The sequence below is a fragment of the Chiloscyllium plagiosum genome, chromosome 29, assembly GCF_004010195.1.
Source record: "Chiloscyllium plagiosum isolate BGI_BamShark_2017 chromosome 29, ASM401019v2, whole genome shotgun sequence".
Classification (NCBI taxonomy): Eukaryota; Metazoa; Chordata; class Chondrichthyes; order Orectolobiformes; family Hemiscylliidae; genus Chiloscyllium; species Chiloscyllium plagiosum.
This window is the reverse complement of record NC_057738.1, coordinates 4175829-4195342: the sequence shown is the minus strand read 5'-3', so window position 1 is coordinate 4195342 and position 19514 is coordinate 4175829. Positions and strand designations below refer to the sequence as shown.

General features: G+C 40.2%; 1 protein-coding gene across 3 annotated transcripts in view; it reads right to left on the bottom strand.

Annotated features, from left to right (window-relative positions):
- Nucleotides 1-19514, bottom strand: part of c29h18orf21 (chromosome 29 C18orf21 homolog) — a 64121-nt gene that overhangs the window by 13107 nt on the left and 31500 nt on the right. For all 3 annotated transcript variants that reach the window (XM_043719055.1, XM_043719056.1, XM_043719057.1), the window contains 3 exons: nucleotides 12802-12824; nucleotides 12514-12713; nucleotides 3406-3626 (listed from right to left, as the gene is read on the bottom strand). In XM_043719055.1, the coding sequence (XP_043574990.1) occupies nucleotides 3406-3626; nucleotides 12514-12713; nucleotides 12802-12824 (444 nt within the window). The remainder of the gene's footprint in view (nucleotides 1-3405; nucleotides 3627-12513; nucleotides 12714-12801; nucleotides 12825-19514) is intronic.

The following is a 19514-nucleotide window of genomic DNA, read 5'->3' as shown; positions in this document are numbered from 1 at the left end:
TTCCACCTACTCAAAACTTTTGTGATACTTTACCCCTCATTGGCAATCTGAAAGAGACTGGGTCAATGAGATGGTCTTGGGCTCATTCATAAGTTTGCAGTGATGTGCAGGAAATAAAAATGCCCTCATCACAATAGCAATTATCCTGTAGAATGATGTGCCCTGTTTCAGCATTAAGGATGCACAGGAAGGAAATGGCTGAGCCCTATTTATGAGGTTGCTGATAAAGTTCACCTTGTAGTGTGAGGAACTGCAGAAATCTCAACTTGTATACTGCCAGTGAAGATTGTGTGTAAACAGTAGTAGAGAAACCCTTGGCCAATTTCTCCACTAGGACATAAAGGAAAGGGACTTGTTTGACTGCTTCTTTTCAAAAAGATGAATTTGAGTGCAGAATGGAGCCCTTTAAGACAGGCAAAGAAATTCTTACATGCAAATACAGATTAAAATCGAGCAAGCTTATTTATTCACAAAATGAAAACTGCAAAATTTAGGAGGTTAAATGTAATTCCAATGAAGACATGTTTCTCATGGAACCCAAAGATGTTTGGGAGAGTTGGGTCTGGTTTAGCATATGAATATCATGTGGCTGTGACTCTCAGTATGTAGATTTTGTATCCCAAAGACTGGCAGACTGTATCCAATGGCATACTCCTTCAGATCCTGTTGTGCAACAAAGAAGATCCTGATGGTACTCAACCAGCCTGAGCTTGCGAAATTCAAAAGTGTGTCCAACATTAGATGTGATTCTGAAACTGGGTAACATTTACTAAATAATTCAGAGTGTGCCAAGAATTACACTAACCAATTTAGGATTGGTAATTTTAATTAGCATTGGACTGTTTTAACTCCATAAAATAGTTAACAGACATTCTCTGGTTTATTTGTCAGGGCAATGCCTTTAAATGTAAATAAAACAAAAAAACTGCAGATGTTGGATATCTGAAGTAAACATAAACAGAAATTGCTGGAGAAACTCAGCAGGATCGGCAGCACCCAAACAGAGAAAATGGAGTTGACGTTTTGAATCCAACGACCCTTCTTCAGAATTTAAACAAAGCTTTGCAAGTAATCAGTCAGTCAGTCATCAATTAACTGGCATATTCTCCACAGGAACAACTTTACCAGAGTCTGCTTGCCAACCAAAACAGATTACATGCAGAATAAAAAGGTTGGTTTTCCTTTACATTGGTATTTCTTGTACATCATCCTGATGAGTACAAGACAAAAAAAAAATTAGACAATTTGTCTTTCTTCAGCAATCTCAAGGTCTATGCTACCAAACAACTATTTATAAAGCATGCATTCTCACTCATTTTAAAGGAGAAAAGTGAATTTGGACTTGCAGACCAGACTATAATTTACCAAAAAGCTATTATAATGTTGTCTTCGTCAATTTCAGCTCCCCAAACACAAGTTTTAAAATTTAATTAGATTAGATTAGATTACTTACAATGTGGAAACAGGCCCTTCGGCCCAACAAGTCCACACCGACCCGCCAAAGCGTAACCCACCCATTCCTGTACATTTACTCCTTTACCTAACACTACGGGCAATTTAGCATGGCCAATTCACCTGACGTGCACATCTTTGGACTGTGGGAGGAAACCGGAGCACCCGGAGGAAACCCACGCAGACACGGGGAGAATGCGCAAACTCCACACAGTCAGTCGCCTGAGTTGGGAATTGAACCCGGGTCTCTGGCCCTGTGAGGCAGCAGTGCTAACCACTGTGCCAACGTGCCACCCACAAAATGTGTCTACTCATTCCACAGAATCAAAGTGTTATGGCACAGGAGGATACTTTTCAGCTCCTCATGTCTGTACCAGCTCTCCACCAGCATCATGACTTAGTGTCATGCACTTGCCTTTTCCCCACTGGTTTGCACATTATTTGAACATTTTCAGCACAAATCATCCAATGCCTTCTTTAATGCCTCAATTGAACCAGCCTCCACCACACTTCCAGGTAGTATATTCCAGATCTGAACTACTTATGCGAAAGTTTTTTCTCATATCACATTTGCTTTTTTGTCAAATCGCTAAATCTGTGCCCTTTAATTCTTGATTATTTTCCAAGCAGGAATAGTTCCTCTCATCAACTCTATTCAGCCTCTTCACAACTTTGAAAGCCTCTATCAGAGCTCGTCTTTGCCACTTTCTCTCCAAGGACACCAGTCCAAACTTCTCTAATCTAGTCTCTTAAATTTTGTATCCTTGAGAACAAAAGCTTATCAACTTCTAATCTTGCACCATGATATGTTGCCGACACCTCAAGTTTGGCACACTTCTCATTATTTGCTATGAATTCAACCTAACTGCGTTTTCCTCCAGTACAATTCAGTTAAGATCATATCCAGATCCAACTTTGGTAATTCAAATTAATACCTCATTCTGCTCCCCATCTTAAATTCATGCTGATAGTCTGCTTCACTCCTTCCATTATTATGCAACTTCCTCATTACCATCCTGCTCCTGCCTTCTTTCACTGCCATTTATTTTACCCATTCATTGCGACACCTTTGTTTTATTAAATTATCTATAATTACATAATCCACTGCTGCCTTATTTCAACCACTTTTGCAAAATACTCTTGCTTGTTCACCTGTCCTGCTGCTAGCACCAAGAGCAGGGATGCTCTTTGAATACATATGAGAATCTGAAGTCCTACTCTCCTACTAGCCAGTGTATACAAAGATGTGGTTTTGCAAAAGCAGCCTTATGAAGAAAGTGAGGCACTAGGTCTGGTAAATCAACGGGACTAAAATAGAACTGGACCAGGTGGCAGAGACAAGGGAGTTCAATCTACCATGACATACGTCAGCAAATACTACCATGCTGATTAGACCTCCAAAGTGTCAACTGTCAGTGTGATAACAACAGAAGGATTGGACTTGTCTCCTTCTGGCTGTCAATATGACCAAAGTCTAATTAACAACATCCTATTTATTTGCTGTTATTGGCATCATTGTTATGAAAATCCTCAAATCAGAATTCTAAGATCCATCAATATTAGCAAATTTGGAAAACACAATTGTTTGGATTCTCTAGCACAGAAACAATGGGCCAAAATAGTCTATAGCAACAAAGAGCTTCTTGGCATCATGTTCATCTAATTTTTATACAAATTTATTGAAATATGCCAATATTAATCTATCATCATGCAGCCGACAAAGACGTAACCTTGGACATCCTGGATGCCTGTTCAGTAATACTAAAAGCAACAAAAAAAAGTGGTTGGACCTGTCCATAATGATAAAGTTATAAAAATGAGTTACGGCTTTGAGAAAAATTAACTGATGTTATTCCAGAAAATTAGTTAACTTAGTGACAAGGTTATGACAACAGGTAGTTATGACTGAGATACAAATACATACAAAATAAAGAGAAAAAAATACATAATTACCGTGGAGTTGTAGCTGGGCACTTGCTTTTAGAACTTGACTTATTTGTAAGCGGGGAATAACGGGTTTCTTGCTGCACGGACTGAGGCATTTTTGCTTCAAGTGTCTTCATATCTGTTTTCGTTTTACTTAAGCTTCTAGGGATGCGAGGCCTTGCAGGAAGACACATCCTATTTGCTCCATAGAATTTGGAAGTTTCTTTACAGGTATAGCACGTAACCAGCTGCAGGGATTTTAAAAAGATATAGCTAGTAAATATAGCTATGCTCAGAATCTCATATTAAACTGACCAATGACAGGTGCTTTCTAAACAATCACCAATCTTTGGCAGCAACTTTCAAACTTGTGACCTCTAACATCTATAAGAGCAAGGGCAGTAGACAGATGGAAACACCAGCACCTGCAAGTTCCTCTCCAAGCCACATACCGTCCTGATTGAAGGGACGGTGATTATAGCTCAAAGTCATCGTCAAAATCCTGGAATTTCTTTTGTAACAGCATCCACATCAAAAGGACCGTAGCAGCTGAACAAAGTAGTTCACCACTTTCGCTACATAAATAAATAGTTGAACCAGATGAAGATATCATTCTGAGCAGTACCAAGACAGAAAGAGAGGATTTCCAGTCTCGTCCAAAATACAGTATCTCTGACAACAGATAGACTTCCAATTTCTGTTAATTAAAAAATAGCCAAGAATGGTTTGTACTTATATCATTAAAATTAACATGAGCAATGACTCCTGAATGGTTGAACAAGTTTAACCTGACCAGTGAGGTCGTAACCCTCAGTCAAGATAAGTGGTAGAAATGCCATAATTAGACTGATCATATTCTGGGCTAGGGGAGGGGAAATTGGTCACTGTTGACTACCCCAAACCCAATACAGGAATTTAGAAATTCAGGTGTGTCCACTCTAGTGGTCAATTGTAATGCTCTTTGCATTGAATACCCTGCTGAAATAGAGCCAAGTGTGGAGCACAAATAACCTGTGGTACACAGGGTGTCCTGATTTGCAAACTAAATATCAACAAGATGGTATCAAATAACGATTGCAAACATTTATAAAAGACTAGGAACACAAGGTTTCTTTTGTGAATATATTTTTTGAATTAAATAGGGGATGATAATGGAATAAATTCGAGCTTATAACTGCTCCTTTGTTAATACCCCTTGTGCAGCTGCAATCCCTGCCTGCAAGGATTTGATGCAACACTAAATATAGCATTCAGTGGAGTAGGTTTTATGCAGTGAGCAAGGAACAAAGATGAGAAACAAAATATTACGAAACTGATAGATTTGGACATTCAACAGATAATAGCAATTCAACAGTTTAAGTTCAAATGTCAAATTGAAATCACTTATTTATTTTCAAAAATACAGGAAAAAATCTTTATTGAGATTTCAGGCATGAATGTAGGATTTGTTTCACAAATCATTGAAGTAGAATCCATTTTTTAAAAAGCATGCTTGCAAAGGAAGATTATGATGGAAGTACGGAAATTCAGCAATCTACTGGGATTATATTGGTATTTCATAAGGGAATTAGGAACATTTGCTGAGTTGAATGATCCATTTCTGGTTATAATATTCAATGACTATTTTGTGACATAACATTAATCATTGTTCCTTTCCAAATGCAGAGTGAAATCAGAGACATTTTGATGCTGGGAATACAATTACTTATACATGACATGCAGCATGCATACTAAACAGATCCAAAGTACAGATGACATACTAAGCAATATATTACTATAAAGCAAGGATCAGTCACCTAAACACATTACTCAGTGAGAGTGAATCAAATTACAGTCTATGTAGGTTACCGGTCTAATAATGCAGCATTTATTAAATGGTCTTGGAAACTATCATTGTGGTCAATCCAGATATTATGCCGAAATAAAAATCAGGTTCACTGAAACACAAGCTCATTAGCACTGCACAGAGATGACTGTACGAAAACCCAATAAATATTCCTCTAGGCAGAATTATATTATTTCTGGCAAAGAACCTATTGAACACAACATGTTACCGACAGCCTGTCAAAGTGTTCAATGCACTTCTTGTTATCTAAACCCAATGGGTTTCTCTGGAGTGCTCTGGATGAACAGACGTGCACTGCATGCTCACATCTGAAGGTCAGTTCAATTTTATTTAGTAGCACAGAATAGTAAATTTCAATTTTTAACCATTTGAACCAGATCCTACTCGAATCTTCTCATGCATAATTAAAGGGATCAGTTTAAAATGTTTCTACTTGGCGATTTGGTAATTATAGTGCTAGCTCACATAAATACAATAATCTATCCACAGATAACTGTAAATAAGCACATACACTAATTTTTACAAAGATTGAATACTAATTTTAAGATGATTCAATACTTACTGACACAAATGCAGCCATAACAAAAGAAACTTGACATTTACGATTTGCAAACTGTACAGTCGTGTTCTAAACACTGGTCCTGATGAGGACAGAAACGCACTAGCTTCTAGTCAGACTGGAGTACTGAATTGGGTGGGACTAGTTGTCGCCACTATTGGCTCTTCACAGAATTTTGAACCAACCCCCTGTCACAAGGGAGGGTCATCAATTCATTCATGGTGTTCGATAGACTAATTAGCAAAGAGGAATAAAAAGAACATAAGCTTTGAGCAGATTTACAAAGTGACAAATTTACATAACCCTAATAAAGAGAGTAATTCAAATGAAGGCAGAGTTTGTAATAAAAAGAATTGTTTTAAAGAACCAAATTTGATAATATAAATCATAAAACTAAAGCATAAATTGGAAAACAAATTGCCCAAATATTTAACACTGATATTTTCAAAACAAAAGTCCCAGTTTCTAATTTTTAAAGATTATTTCAATCTTAAAAAGATAGGAATTATTATTGCTGAATGTATGTTACAGGGACTAGCTAAGACTCTTATGATATAAAGGTCTTTTGGGGCAGCATGGTGGCTCAGTGGTCAACATTGTTGTCTCACAGCACCAGCCACCCAGATTCGATTCCACCCTCAAGTGATTGTGTGTGGTATTTGCACGTTCTACTCAGGCATCGGCATGTTTTCTCCAGGTGCTCTAGTTCCATCCCACAATCCAAAGATGTGCAGGATTAGGTGGAGTGGCCATATTAAATTGCCCATAGTGTCCAGGAATGTGTAGGTTAGGTGGATTAGCCATGGGATATGCAGAGTTACAGGAAAGGATACAGGATTTGGGCCTTTCCTGTGCGATGCTCTTTAGGAGGGTCAATGTGGACTCAATAAGCCGAAAATCACCAAAGGAATTCTATGATTCAGGTTGGCAGGTAACCTAGCACTTATATTACAAAGTGCATTTAATGTAAATAAGATGTCACGCAATGCTTCATAAAAATAATATAAAACAAAATTTGACTACAAAATATTGGGGGAGATGGCCAAATGAGCCACAATGTCTTTGCACCTAACCAATGTACAGCAAGCAGAATGGTTGGAGAGAAGTCAATAGACTTTGATTATTTTATGTTGTGACTTTGATTCTGGCAGGTAAAGTTCTCATTTGGCTGTAATATTGACTATAAACTTTAAAAATGATTTATCAAGCAGAATATAAGTGAACAGTTACTTGACATGCTGTAAATTTACAGTTATGAGCTGAATTCTGCTGGCTCAGATGTCAGAATGTTTCATTTGCTGCATGCACCTAATCTGCAAAGTAATCTGACATAATCAAGATCTCTGAATACTAATCCTCATATGGTAATTTTCTTTTAACCATTTATTCCCTCTTCACTTTGATATCCGCAGATGAATTTCTCAATTTAAACAAGATAGGCTGAAAAAAGTCCTTTAGTCATTTTAACACTGAAAAATCAAAAGGGCTGTAGCAACTGAAGCAAAACCTTCAAGATATTTAGGACTTTAGGCAGGAGGTTAAAGAGTAGGCCCAAAAGGTTTGTAATATCTGGATCACTCCTGGTGCTACGTGCTAGTAAGAGTAGGGATTGGAGGTTAGAGCTGATTAATGCGTGGCAGAGAAGCTGGTGCAGGGGAGAAGGATTCATATTTTTGGATCGTTGGAATCTCTTCTACCATAGAACTGACCTGCAAAAGAAGGATGGATTGTACCTGAATGGGAAGAGGACGAATATACTTGGGAGGATTTAAAGCGGTGGTGATGTGTGTGTGGTGCGTGCGCGCGTGTGTGTGTGAAATGTTTACGATGACGCTGGTTTGGGACCCACAAAGATAGGTCGGAAAAGTTACCACTCTGAGGTTGGTGTAGTTGAGGGAAAAAAAACAGCAAGTCAAACAGCTAAAGTAGGCAGGAGCAAGCCAGAGAATGAGATAGGACTGATAAATTAAAGTGCATTTATTTTAAAATAAGAGGCCTAATAGGTAGGGCAGATGAACTCAGGGCATGGTTGGTTACACAGAACTGGGATATCATAACCATTACAGAATTGTGGCTCAGGGATAAACAGGTCTAGCAGCTTAATGCTCCAGGGTCTCAATGCCATGGGAAGAATAAAAAGGGGGGTAAGACAGGAGGAGGGAGAGGTGTTTTTGGTTAGGGATTATATTAAGAATGTACTTAGAGAGGATATTTCTGAGAGTACATTTAGACAAGCTATTTGGGTAGAATTGAGACATAAGAAAGGGATGATATGGAAATATAGAAAAAGGGCCACTATAGAGCGATAGGCTTGCTGGGACATTACATTTAGTTAACTTAGAATTGAAGCTTACTACAGCGACTAATATCAAAAAAGCTATCAGCAGTTGTAACTACATACTGCAATATCTTGCAGCAACAAACATCACCTGTGTTCCTAGCTTAAAGTGTAACTACAATGAGGTTTGATACGGATGCCAGACACTGAATTCAGCAAGAGAGACCAGGAAAGGTTAGTCCCTCCTGTAGGGATTCTATGGTTTAAATGGCATGCGGATGAGTGTATGAATGGGAAGCACTGAAGGATATGGCCAAATGCTGGCGATGGGACTAGATTAATTTAGGATATCTGGTCAGCATGGACAGGTAAAACCAAAGGTTCTATTTCCATGCTGTACAGTTCTATGAGTCTATAAGTGAAGAAGATGGATTAATGCAGAACAATGGACCCTGTCTATATGGACTTCAGTAAAGCGTTTGATGAGATTATGTATGGTAGACTGGCTAACAAGGTTAGATCACATAGAATACAGGGATAGCTCTCCATTTGAATACAAAATTTACTCAAAGGTAGAAGACAGAGTGTGACGGTAGAGGGTTGCTTTTCAGACTGGAGGACTGTGAGCAGCAGTGTTGTGCAAAGATCGGTGCTGGGTCCACCACCTTTTGTCATTTAGATAAATAATTTGGATGACAGTATAGGAGGTATGGTTAGTAAAGTGTGCAGATGACACCAAAATTGCTGGTGTAGTGGTCAGCAAATAAGGTTACCACAGAATTCAACAGGACCTTGATCAGATGGGGCAATGGATTGAGTTGTGGCAGATGGAGTTTAATTTAGACAAATGGGAGGTGCTGCATTTTGGTAGGCGGAGGTGGGTACTGCAGAAGCTGGAGATTAGAGTCAAGATAAGAGTGGTGCTTGAAAAGCACAGCAGGTCAGGCAGCATCCAAGGAGCAAGAAAATCGATATTTCAGGCAAAAGCTCTTTATCAGGAAAGGTATTTTGGTAGGGCAAATCAGGTCAGGATCTACACACTTAATGGTAAGGTCCTGGGGAGAATTGCTGAATAAAAGCGACCTCAGAGAAGGTACATAATTCCTTGAAAGCCGAGCCGCAGGTCGACAGACTGGTGAAGGTAGCGTTTAGTATGTTTGCCTTTGTTGGTCAGTGAATTGAGTATAGGAGTTGGCAGTCACATTGCGGCTATACAGAATATTGGTTCGGTCACTTTTGGAATACTGCATCCAACTCTGGTCTCCTTGCTGTAGCATAGATGTCATAAAACTTGTAAGGGTTCAGAAAAGATTTACAAGGATGTTGCCAGGGTTGAAGGGTTTGAGCTACAGGGAGAGACTGAACAGGCTGGGGCCATTTTCTTTTGGGAGGAGACAGGTGGTCAGACGCTGAGATTTAGAAGGTTGTTTGAGGCATGGATAGGATGAATAGCCAAGGTCTTTTCCCCAGGGTAGGGGAGTCCAAAACTAGAGAACCAGGTTTAAGGTGATAGGGGAAAGATTTAAAAGGGACTCAGGAGGCAATTTTTTCCACACAGAGGGTGGTTCATGTATGGAATGAGCTGTCAGAGGAAGTGATGGAGGTACAATTGTGACATTACAAGAGGCATCTAGATGGATATATGAATAGGAAGGATTTAGAGGGAGATGGGCCAAATGCTGGTAAATGGAACTTGGTCAATTTAGAATATCTGGTTGGCATGGACAGGTTGCACCGAAGGGTCTGCTTCTGTGCTATACAAGTACGTCCCTATGACTCAATGGGCAGATTAAATAGTTAAGTTCCTGAACCCACAGAACATTTCTGTAGAAATGCTGGGTCAGTTTATGCCGGTGATTCTGGTATTCTGACCAAAACAGCCCATGACTTGAAAGAAGCCATCATTCAACCAAACAAATTATTTCAGTCCAGTAAAATGCAAATTTAATCCAAGGATGTTTTCATATATGCAGTCTTCAAAATGCAAAAGAACAGAAATCTTTGATCACAACTTGTGAAATTTATGCTATATAATTTTTGAACATGTACAAATATATTGCATCAGTACTCTAGAATGTCTCTCCCCACTGCAGGAGTTGGAGCTGCTGCTTTTAGAGATTTTCAAAATACTTGTGCCTATATCCCATTGACAAATATGGTATATAGTTATATACAGATTGAAGGTTTCTTTTGTGTGGAACTTCATTTTAGTGAGGTTGTAATTGATTAGAGTGTGTCGGTAAGCGTGGTGCTGTCTGTTATAGGTAAAGATGCATCTAGAATTCAAAATGAGGAGTTCTGATGAAATATATCATGTACTGAAAGGATGTGCAAGGAAGACTCAGTTGAGATGGGTAATTTGGTGAATTTTTAATGTGTAACGATTAATTTTACTTATGGTCGAGATCATAACGGCGGCACGGTGGCACAGTGGTTAGCACTGCTGCCTCACAGCACCAGAGACACGGGTTCAATTCCCGCCTCAGATAACTGCCTGTGTGGAGTTTGCACATTCTCCCCGTGTCTGCGTGGGTTTCTTCCGGGTGATCCGGTTTCCTCCCACAATCCAAAGATGTGCAGGTTAGGTGAATTGGCCAAGCTAAATTAACCGTAGTGTTAGGTGAAGGGGTAAATGTAGGGGAATGGGTTTGGGTGGGTCGCTCTTCGGAGGGTCAGTGTGGACTTGTTGGGCCGAAGGGCCTGTTTCCACACTATAAGTGATCTAATCTGTGATCAGGTGGAAGGGTCTGTAGAGACCAAGTGTTTTGTTATCACTATCCAAGGAATTTGATGGAATAAGTGGAATTTGATGATTTACCACTGAAATTAAGACAAAGTATTGGTTTCTTTATATTGTGCAAGTACTACTTCATATTCTGTCAGAAAATTGCTCTCAAATGTTTTCATTTAATATGTATGTGAATATTTACCTGGTTCTTCAGTATTAGTTTAAACTGTTATGCCTTGTAACTCTACCTAAGCTGGGAATCACCTTTTTTGGTGGCAAAGAGTCTGTGTGCATATTATAAGAGGAATAATTAATGCATGAGAATAAGTACTGAATTATAGAATTGTTACAATGCAGGAGAATACTTGTTTAATAAACTTAACTAGACCTACGCCATCACAATCTTTCAAATTTTGTCTTTTCAGGTGTTTATCCAATTCTCTTAAAGACACTTCTCAGGCAGGGGAGAATAAATCTAACTTCCATATGTAATCAGTTTTTCTGTAAATGTTTTTGTCAATTATCTTGAATTGACGTTCTCTGGTTCTCAACGTTTCTAACAATAGGAACAATTTCTCCCTATCCACTATAGTGATACCATGATTTTGAATACCTCAATCAAGCCTCTCAATCTTTTCTTTCCAAGAACCAGCACTGCAGATTCTCCAATATAAGTCCTTCATTCCTCAAACTATTCATCAAATGTTTTTTGCACCATCTCCCAAGCCTTCACATGCTTTTTAAACTGGAGGATCCAGAACTGGACACGTGACTCCAGCTGAAGTTGAACTCACAAGTCAGCATATGTTTTTGCTCTTGTTCTCCCATCTCATTCAGACAATTCCCATCTGTGCCACCACTATTGTACTTCAGGGATTTCAACTTTGCCGCTGGCCCACTTAAAACTTCTTTATTCAAAGGGATTCAAGACTAGCTAGTCTAATCTCTCTTCAAAATCTAAGCCCTGGAGCCCTGATAGCATTCTGGTGAACTTTTTCCAAAGCATTGTGCTGGAACTTTACACACGGCTGAAGTTGTGCCCAGATGTTGTGATTATGTGGTGCAATCCGGTATCATAGTCAGATGTAATGTGCTCAGAACCACCAGAAATGTCTCCAAAGTTAGCAAATCTCCTTTACAGAATGTCAGATGCAGACAGCCCCTTACACAGTCTCAGCACTTCAAACAGTAGCAGCTGCAGCTTATTGAAATGAAGAGTATGGATCTGGTGCTGTGGGTTATTATTTCTTCCTTCAATTTAGCTAGAATCTTTTTGGAACATGCAAGTCATCTTGTGCTCTGAATGCTGCCAACTTAGATTCCAGAATCAAGACATTCTTCCCTCAAAGGAAAAGGACCCTGGGGGTGGCAATCTAGGAAGCCCGACAAACAAACGAACTGAAACAACATCCTATTGGCCAGGGTCCAAAATGAGGCCTCACCCCAGACGGGAGCAAATAAGTACTGCAGGAGAAACAGAATCCCAGGATATTTGGCTTATTCAATGAACTACACATGTAATGATCATTTTGAAAACAAGGACACCTGGTGTCCCTAATTTACAGGTTTCATGGTATAAAAACAAGTCCAAGCTGTCTTGATTTGGAGGCTAAGCTTTGCTCTAAGATGTTCATACTCAGAGCATACAATGAAAATGGAGATAAAGGTGAGTAAATATTGGAGCGGTTTTTCCTCAACATGGATAAGCTTGCGTCAAACCTTACCAAAGTGCTTTTAGAGTTTCTATATTTCTGCAGTTGTCGCACTTGTTTGAGGTTAAGTTTCCAATTGGCTGCTTCACGTCGTAGCAGCTTTTTTATTTTCTCAGTAATTCTTCTTTTGGATTTCAGTCGCACTCTATGGTTCCCAGGGAGAAGGCACTCAAAGCAATGGCTACACACTCCTTCTGGATTAACCTTCGTACCTACAATGAAAAGGCATGCTTAACAAAATTTGGTCCAAAATCTGCATATTCATCCAAACAATGAAACATTGGAGTGGTTCATACTGACCTGCTATCACCTGACATGTCCATCTGAAATGAAAAAAGCACAAAGATAAATAATCAAAAATATTTAACCACACAAATTGTTACGTAAAAACAGAAACTGCTAGAAATCCCAGTAGATCTGACTGCATCTACATAAACAGAAATGTCTAATAAGGAGTCATCAACAGAAAATACCAACTTTGTTTCTCTTACCTCACATGCTTTTTATTTTAAATTTCCAGCTTCTGCAGTGCTTTGCTCCTCCATCTTTTTAAGATTACACTGTACTCTGATTAAAGTACAATTTCATAAAACTAAATCACAGAAAAAACCTTGATATAAATATTTAACAGATTACTAAAAATCTAACATCTGAATAATCTATATTAAATTTTCTTTTGCTATTGGTAATACTCCCTTTGTACCATAATAGGCAGAAGAATAAATTCCAAAAGGAACAAATTCCCTGATCTTGGAGACAAAGTAATAAGACCATAAGACATGGGAGCAGAAATTTGGCCATTAAGCTCATCGAGTCTGCTCCACCATTCAATCATGCCTGATAAGTTCCTTAACCCCATTCTCCCGCTTTCTCCCCATAACCCTTAGGTTGAGTATCAAAGGGATCATCTATTTCAGTCTCAAATATATTCAATGACCTGGCCTTGACAGCCTTCTGTGGTGATGAATTCCATAGATTCCCCACTCTCTGGCTGAAGAAGTCTCTCCTCATCTCCATACTAAACGGTCTTCCCTTTACTCTAAGGCTGTGCCCGCAGGTCCTAGTCTCTCCTACCAATGGAAGCATCTTCCCAACATTTCTACTCTGTCCAGGCCATTCAGTATTCCATAAATTTCAATCAGATGCCCCCCTCATCCTTCTAAACTCCATCGGGTTTGTCCCAGAGTCCTCAAATGTTCATGTTAAGCTTTTCATTCCTGGGACCATTCTAGTGAACCTCCTCTGAACATGCTCCAGGGCCAATACAGGTTCCATATCTCAGGAAGGATAAGTCTGTACACAATACTCCAAACCTGGTCTGACCACAGCCTTATAGAGCCTCAGAAGTTCATCACTGCTTTTATATTCAAGTCCTCTCAAAATAAATGTCATCATTGCATTTACCTTCCTAACTACTGACTCAACCTGCAAGTTTACCTTGAGAGAATCCTGAACTAGAACTCCCAGGTATCTTTGCACTTCAGACTTCTGAATTTTCTACCCATTTAGAAAATAGCCCATGCTGCTATTCTTCTTACCAAAGTGCATGATCTCACACCTTTCTATGTTGTACTTCACATGCCACTTGTTTGCCCACTCTCCGAACCTCTCCAAATCCTTCTGCAGCCTCCCTGCCTCCTTAATGCAACCTGTCCCTTCTCCTATCTTTGTATCGTCTGCAAATTTAGCTAGAAAATCCTCCGTTCCTTCATCCAGATCGTTAACGTGTAAAGTGAACAGTTGTGATCCCGATACTAACCCTTGCGGAACACCATCCTGAGAAGGACCCTTGTATCCCCACACTCTGCTTTCTGCCAGACAGGTAAAAACAATGACTGCAGATGCTGGAAACCAGATTCTGGATCAGTGGTGCTGGAAGAGCACAGCAATAGCTTCTATCCATGCTAGCACCTTGCCTGTAACACCATGGATGCTTATCTTACTCAACAGCCTCCTGTGCGACATCTTGTCAAAGGCCTTCTTGAAGTCTAGGTAGATAACATCCATTCGTTCTCCTTGGTCCAACCTGCTTGTTACTTCCTCAAAGAATTCTACCAGATTTGTCAGGCATGATGTCCCCTCAATAAAACCATGCTGACTTTGCCCTATTTTATTGTTCATTTCCAAGAGTTCAGAAATTGCATCCATCACAATGGATTCCAGAACATTACCCACGACTGAGGTTAGGTTAATCGGTCAGTAATTTGATATTTTGCATTTCTCCCTTTTTAACCAGGGGTGTCACGTTAGCATTTCCAGTCCTCTGGGACGCTCTGATTCTAATGATTCCTGAAAGATCACCACTAATGCCTCCACTATCTCCCTTAGAACTCTGGGGTGTAGCCTTAAGCTCCCTTATCAAATCTGCCTCACTGCACAACACTAAATCCAATGTTGAATGTTCCCTAGTGGGCTCCATTATAAGCTGCTCCCAAAAGCCATCTCTGTCTAGGTGATTTATTCATCTACAGGCCATTCAGTTTTTCGAGCACCTTCCCCTTGGTGATGGCCACCATACTCAGCTCTGCCCCCTCACTCTCTTGAATTTTTGGGATATCACTCATGTCTTCTTCTGTGAAGACTGGCGCAAAGTACTTATTTAGTTCCCCAGCTATTTCCCCACTACTTTCTCTCCAGCATCATGTTCCAGCAGTCCAATGTCCACTTTTGCCTGTCTTTTGTCCCTTAGATATTGAAAGAGACTTTTAGTCTTCCTTTATATTACTGGCTAGCTTACCCTCATTTTATCTTCTCCTTCCTTATTTTTTTTGTTGCCTTCTGTTGGTCTTTGTAAGCTTCCCAATCCTCTGGTTTCCCCACAGCCCTTCACCTCATCATATGCTTTCTCTTTTTGCTTTTATACTATCCCTAACCTCCCTGCTCAGTCAGGGTTGCCTCCCCCTCCCTGTACCAGGCTTCTTTTTCCTCAGGATGAATCTCTGCTGTGTCTCCTGAATTACTCCCACAAACTCCTGCCATTGCTGTTCCACTGCCTTTCCTGCTAGGCTCCTCTCCCAGTCAATTCTACCCAGTACCTCCCTTGTGTCTCTGTAGTTGCCTTTATTCAGCTGTAATACTGTTACTTCTGATTCTATCTTCTCTCTCTCAAATTGCATATTATGATCACTGCCTCTTAAGGATTCTTTCACCGTAAGCTCTATTATCAAGTCTGCCTCATTACACAACACTAACTCGTGTTGCCTGTTCCCTAGTGGGCTCCATCACAAGCTGCTCCAAAAAGCCATCTCATAGACATGCCACAAATTCCTTTCCTTGTAATCCACTACCAACCTGATTTTCCCAGTCCACCTGCACATTAAAATCCCCCATGATCACTATAATTTTGCCTTTCCAACACATCTTTTCTTTCTCATGATATATCTTGCACCCCTGTTCCTGACTCCTGATCTCCTTGCAGCTACGTCTCAGTGATGCCCACCACATCATACTGGCTAATTTCAATTTATGCCATAAGCTCATTTACCTTATTCCTTATACTGCATGCGTTCAGATAACACATTTAACTCTCCCTCTTCTCATTATCATTTATTTGTCCAGTGTGGTTGAAGTTTGATTGCTAAACCTTTCCATACACTGTCCTATTTGTGTCTGTGCTGGAGATTTTAATAACCTCCCCTGAATTCTGCAGTCTTACCTCGTCCTTTAATTCAGATTTTCTAATTTTCCCCTATAACTGAACACCCCCCTTCCCCCCTGTTTACAGCCCTAGTTATGTGATTTGCTAGGACTCTGGTCCCAGCCCGGTTCTGATGAAGACCGTCCCAATGTAACAGGTCCCTTCTTCCCCTGTACCGGTGCCAATGTCCCATGATTTCAAACCCATTTCTCCCACAGCAATCTTTGAGCCACACATGCTTAATCTTATTGACCCTGTGTCAATTAGCAAGCGCATGGTTCAAGTAGTAATCCAGAGGTTATTACCTTTTTTGGTTCTGCTTTTTAAGTTAGCTCCGAGCTGTTCATACTCCATTAGTAGAACTTCTACCCTAGTTTTATCTAGGTCATTGGTACCTATGTGGACCACAACCACTGGATCTTTACTGTCCCACTCCAAGTTCCTCTGCAGCCCTGATGAGATATTCTGAACCCGAACATCAGGCAGGCAACACAACTTTCAGGCTTCTGGATCCTGGTCACAGAGAACACTGTCTAGGCCTCTAACTAGATTATCCCAATTATAATGTTTCTCTTCTCTCCCCCCACTTGAATGGCTCCATGCACCACAGTGCTGGCAGTGGCAGCAAAGTTAGCCACAAGCAATACCATTAAGTTCAACATATAGGTGGGCTGTGCTTTAATTTAATGCATATAGCCCAGCAATGCAACACAAGATCGTGAATTGGTATGATCTACAGCCATGAATGGAGGTTAAGTTGAATAATTCTAAATCCACCCTACAACGTAAACAGACAAACGTGGCATGACCAAAATAAGCTAATTTGTTGCTGAAATATTTAAAGTCTATTGCTCTGATCTATATTCTCAATTGCTCCTTGAGAATTATTTTGAAACAATATTTTGGAATATTATGCAAAAACAGGTGAAATGTAAGACAGATTTAAAACAGCAACGCCAACATGTTCTACGACTCTCTATATTTGAAAACATAATACTGTTACAGAAATGAGTTTTGATTAAAATACTGGATTTATTTTTATTATTATGATTTTCAAAATTTTGCACAGAGGAATTCCCTTCATGTTATCAATACACTCCTGGCAATCTCTCGTACATCGACTGGAAACAGTTGAAAATACTGGCACATTTCAGCCAATCTCCTGGACATGTTGACATGGGTTAAAGTTCTAAATTTGAGAAAGGCCAATTTTGACGGCATTAGGCAAGAACTTTCAAAAACCGATTGGAGGTAGATGTTTGCAGGTAAAGGGACGACTGGAAAATGGGAAGCCTTCAGAAATGAGATCACGAGAATGCAGAGAAAGTATGCTCCTGTTAGGGTGAAAGGAAAGGCTGTTAGGCATAGGGAATGCTAGATGACTTAAAGAAATTGAGGGTTTGGTTAAGAAAAAGAAGTATACATAAGGTATAGACAGGGTAGATCGAGTGAATCCTTAGAAGAGTATAAAGGCAGTAGGACGGAAATCAGGAGGGCAAAAAGGAGACATGAAATAGCTTTGGCAAATAGAGTTAAGGAGAATCCAAAGAGTTAAGAAATAAATTAGGACTAAAGGAGAGAATTAAGGGAGATTAAGGGACATTAAGGGAGAGAATAGGGCCTCTCAAAGATTAGCAAGGTGGCCTTTGTGTGGAGCAGCAGAAAATGGGGGAGATACTAAACAAGTATTTTGCATCAGTATTTACTGTGGAAAAGGATATGAAAGACATAGACTGTAGGGAAATAGATGGTGACATCTTGCAAAATATCCAGATTACAGAGGAGGAAGTGCTGGATGTCTTGAAATGCATAAAGGTGGATAAATCCCCACGACCTGATCAGGTGTGCCCTAGAACACTGTGGGAAGCTAGAGAAGTGATTGCTGGACCTCTTGCTGAGATATTTGTATCATCGATAGTCACAGGTGCGGTGCGAGAACACTGGAGGTTGGCTAACATGGTGCCACTGTTTAAGAGGATTGATGAGGGCAGAGCAGTAGATGTGATTCTATAAGGACTTGAGTAAGACGTTCGACAAGGTTCCTCATGGGAGACTGATTAGCAAGGTTAGATCTCACGGACTACAGGGAGAACTAGCTATTTGGATACAGAACTGGCTCAAAAGGTAGAAGACAGAGGGTGGTGGTGGAGGGTTGTTTTTCAGACTGGAGGTCTGTGACCAGTGGAGTGGTACAAGGATCGGTGCTGGGTCCTCTACTTTTTGTCATTTACATAAATGATTTGGATGGGAGCATAAGAGGTACAGTTAGTAAGTTTGCAGATGACACCAAAATTGGAGGTGTAGTGGACAGCGAAGTGTGTGGGAAATCATGTCTCACAAACTTGATGGAGTTTTTTGAGGAAGTAACAAAGAGAATTGATGAGGGCAGAGCAGTAGATGTGATTCTATAAGGACTTGAGTAAGACGTTCGACAAGGTTCCTCATGGGAGACTGATTAGCAAGGTTAGATCTCACGGACTACAGGGAGAACTAGCTATTTGGATACAGAACTGGCTCAAAAGGTAGAAGACAGAGGGTGGTGGTGGAGGGTTGTTTTTCAGACTGGAGGTCTGTGACCAGTGGAGTGGTACAAGGATCGGTGCTGGGTCCTCTACTTTTTGTCATTTACATAAATGATTTGGATGGGAGCATAAGAGGTACAGTTAGTGAGTTTGCAGATGACACCAAAATTGGAGACGTAGTGGACAGCAAAGAAGGTTACTTCAGATTACAACAGGATCTTGACCAGATGGACCAATGGGCTGAGAAGTGGCAGATGGAATTGAATTTAGATAAAATGCGAGGTGCTGCCTTTTGGGAAAGCAAATCTTAGCAGGACTTATACACTTAATGGTAAGGTCCTAGGGAGTGTTGCTGAAGTTACCTTGGAGTGCAGTTTCATAGCTCCTTGAAAGTGGAGTTGCAAGTGGATAGGATAGTTAAGGCAGCGTTTGGTATGCTTTCTTCTATTGGTCAGAGTATTGAGTAAAGGAGTTGGGGCGTCATGTTGTGGCTGTACAGGACATTGGTTAGGTCACTGTTGGAATATTGCATGCAATTTTGGTCTTCTTCCTATCGGAAAGATGTGGTGAAACCTGAAAGAGTTCAGAAAAGATTTACAAGGATGTTGCCAGGTTTGGAGGATTTGAGCTACAGGGAGGCGCTGAACAGGTTGGGGCTGTTTTCCCTGGAGCTTCGGAGGCTTAGGTCTACAAAATTATGAAGGGGCATGGATAGGATAAATAGGCAAAGTCTTTTCCCTGAGATGGGGGGAGTCCAGAACTAGACACCATAAGTTTAAGGTGAGAGGGGAAAGATACAAAAGAGACCTAATGGACAACTTTTTCATGCAGAGGGTGGTACGTGTATGGAATGA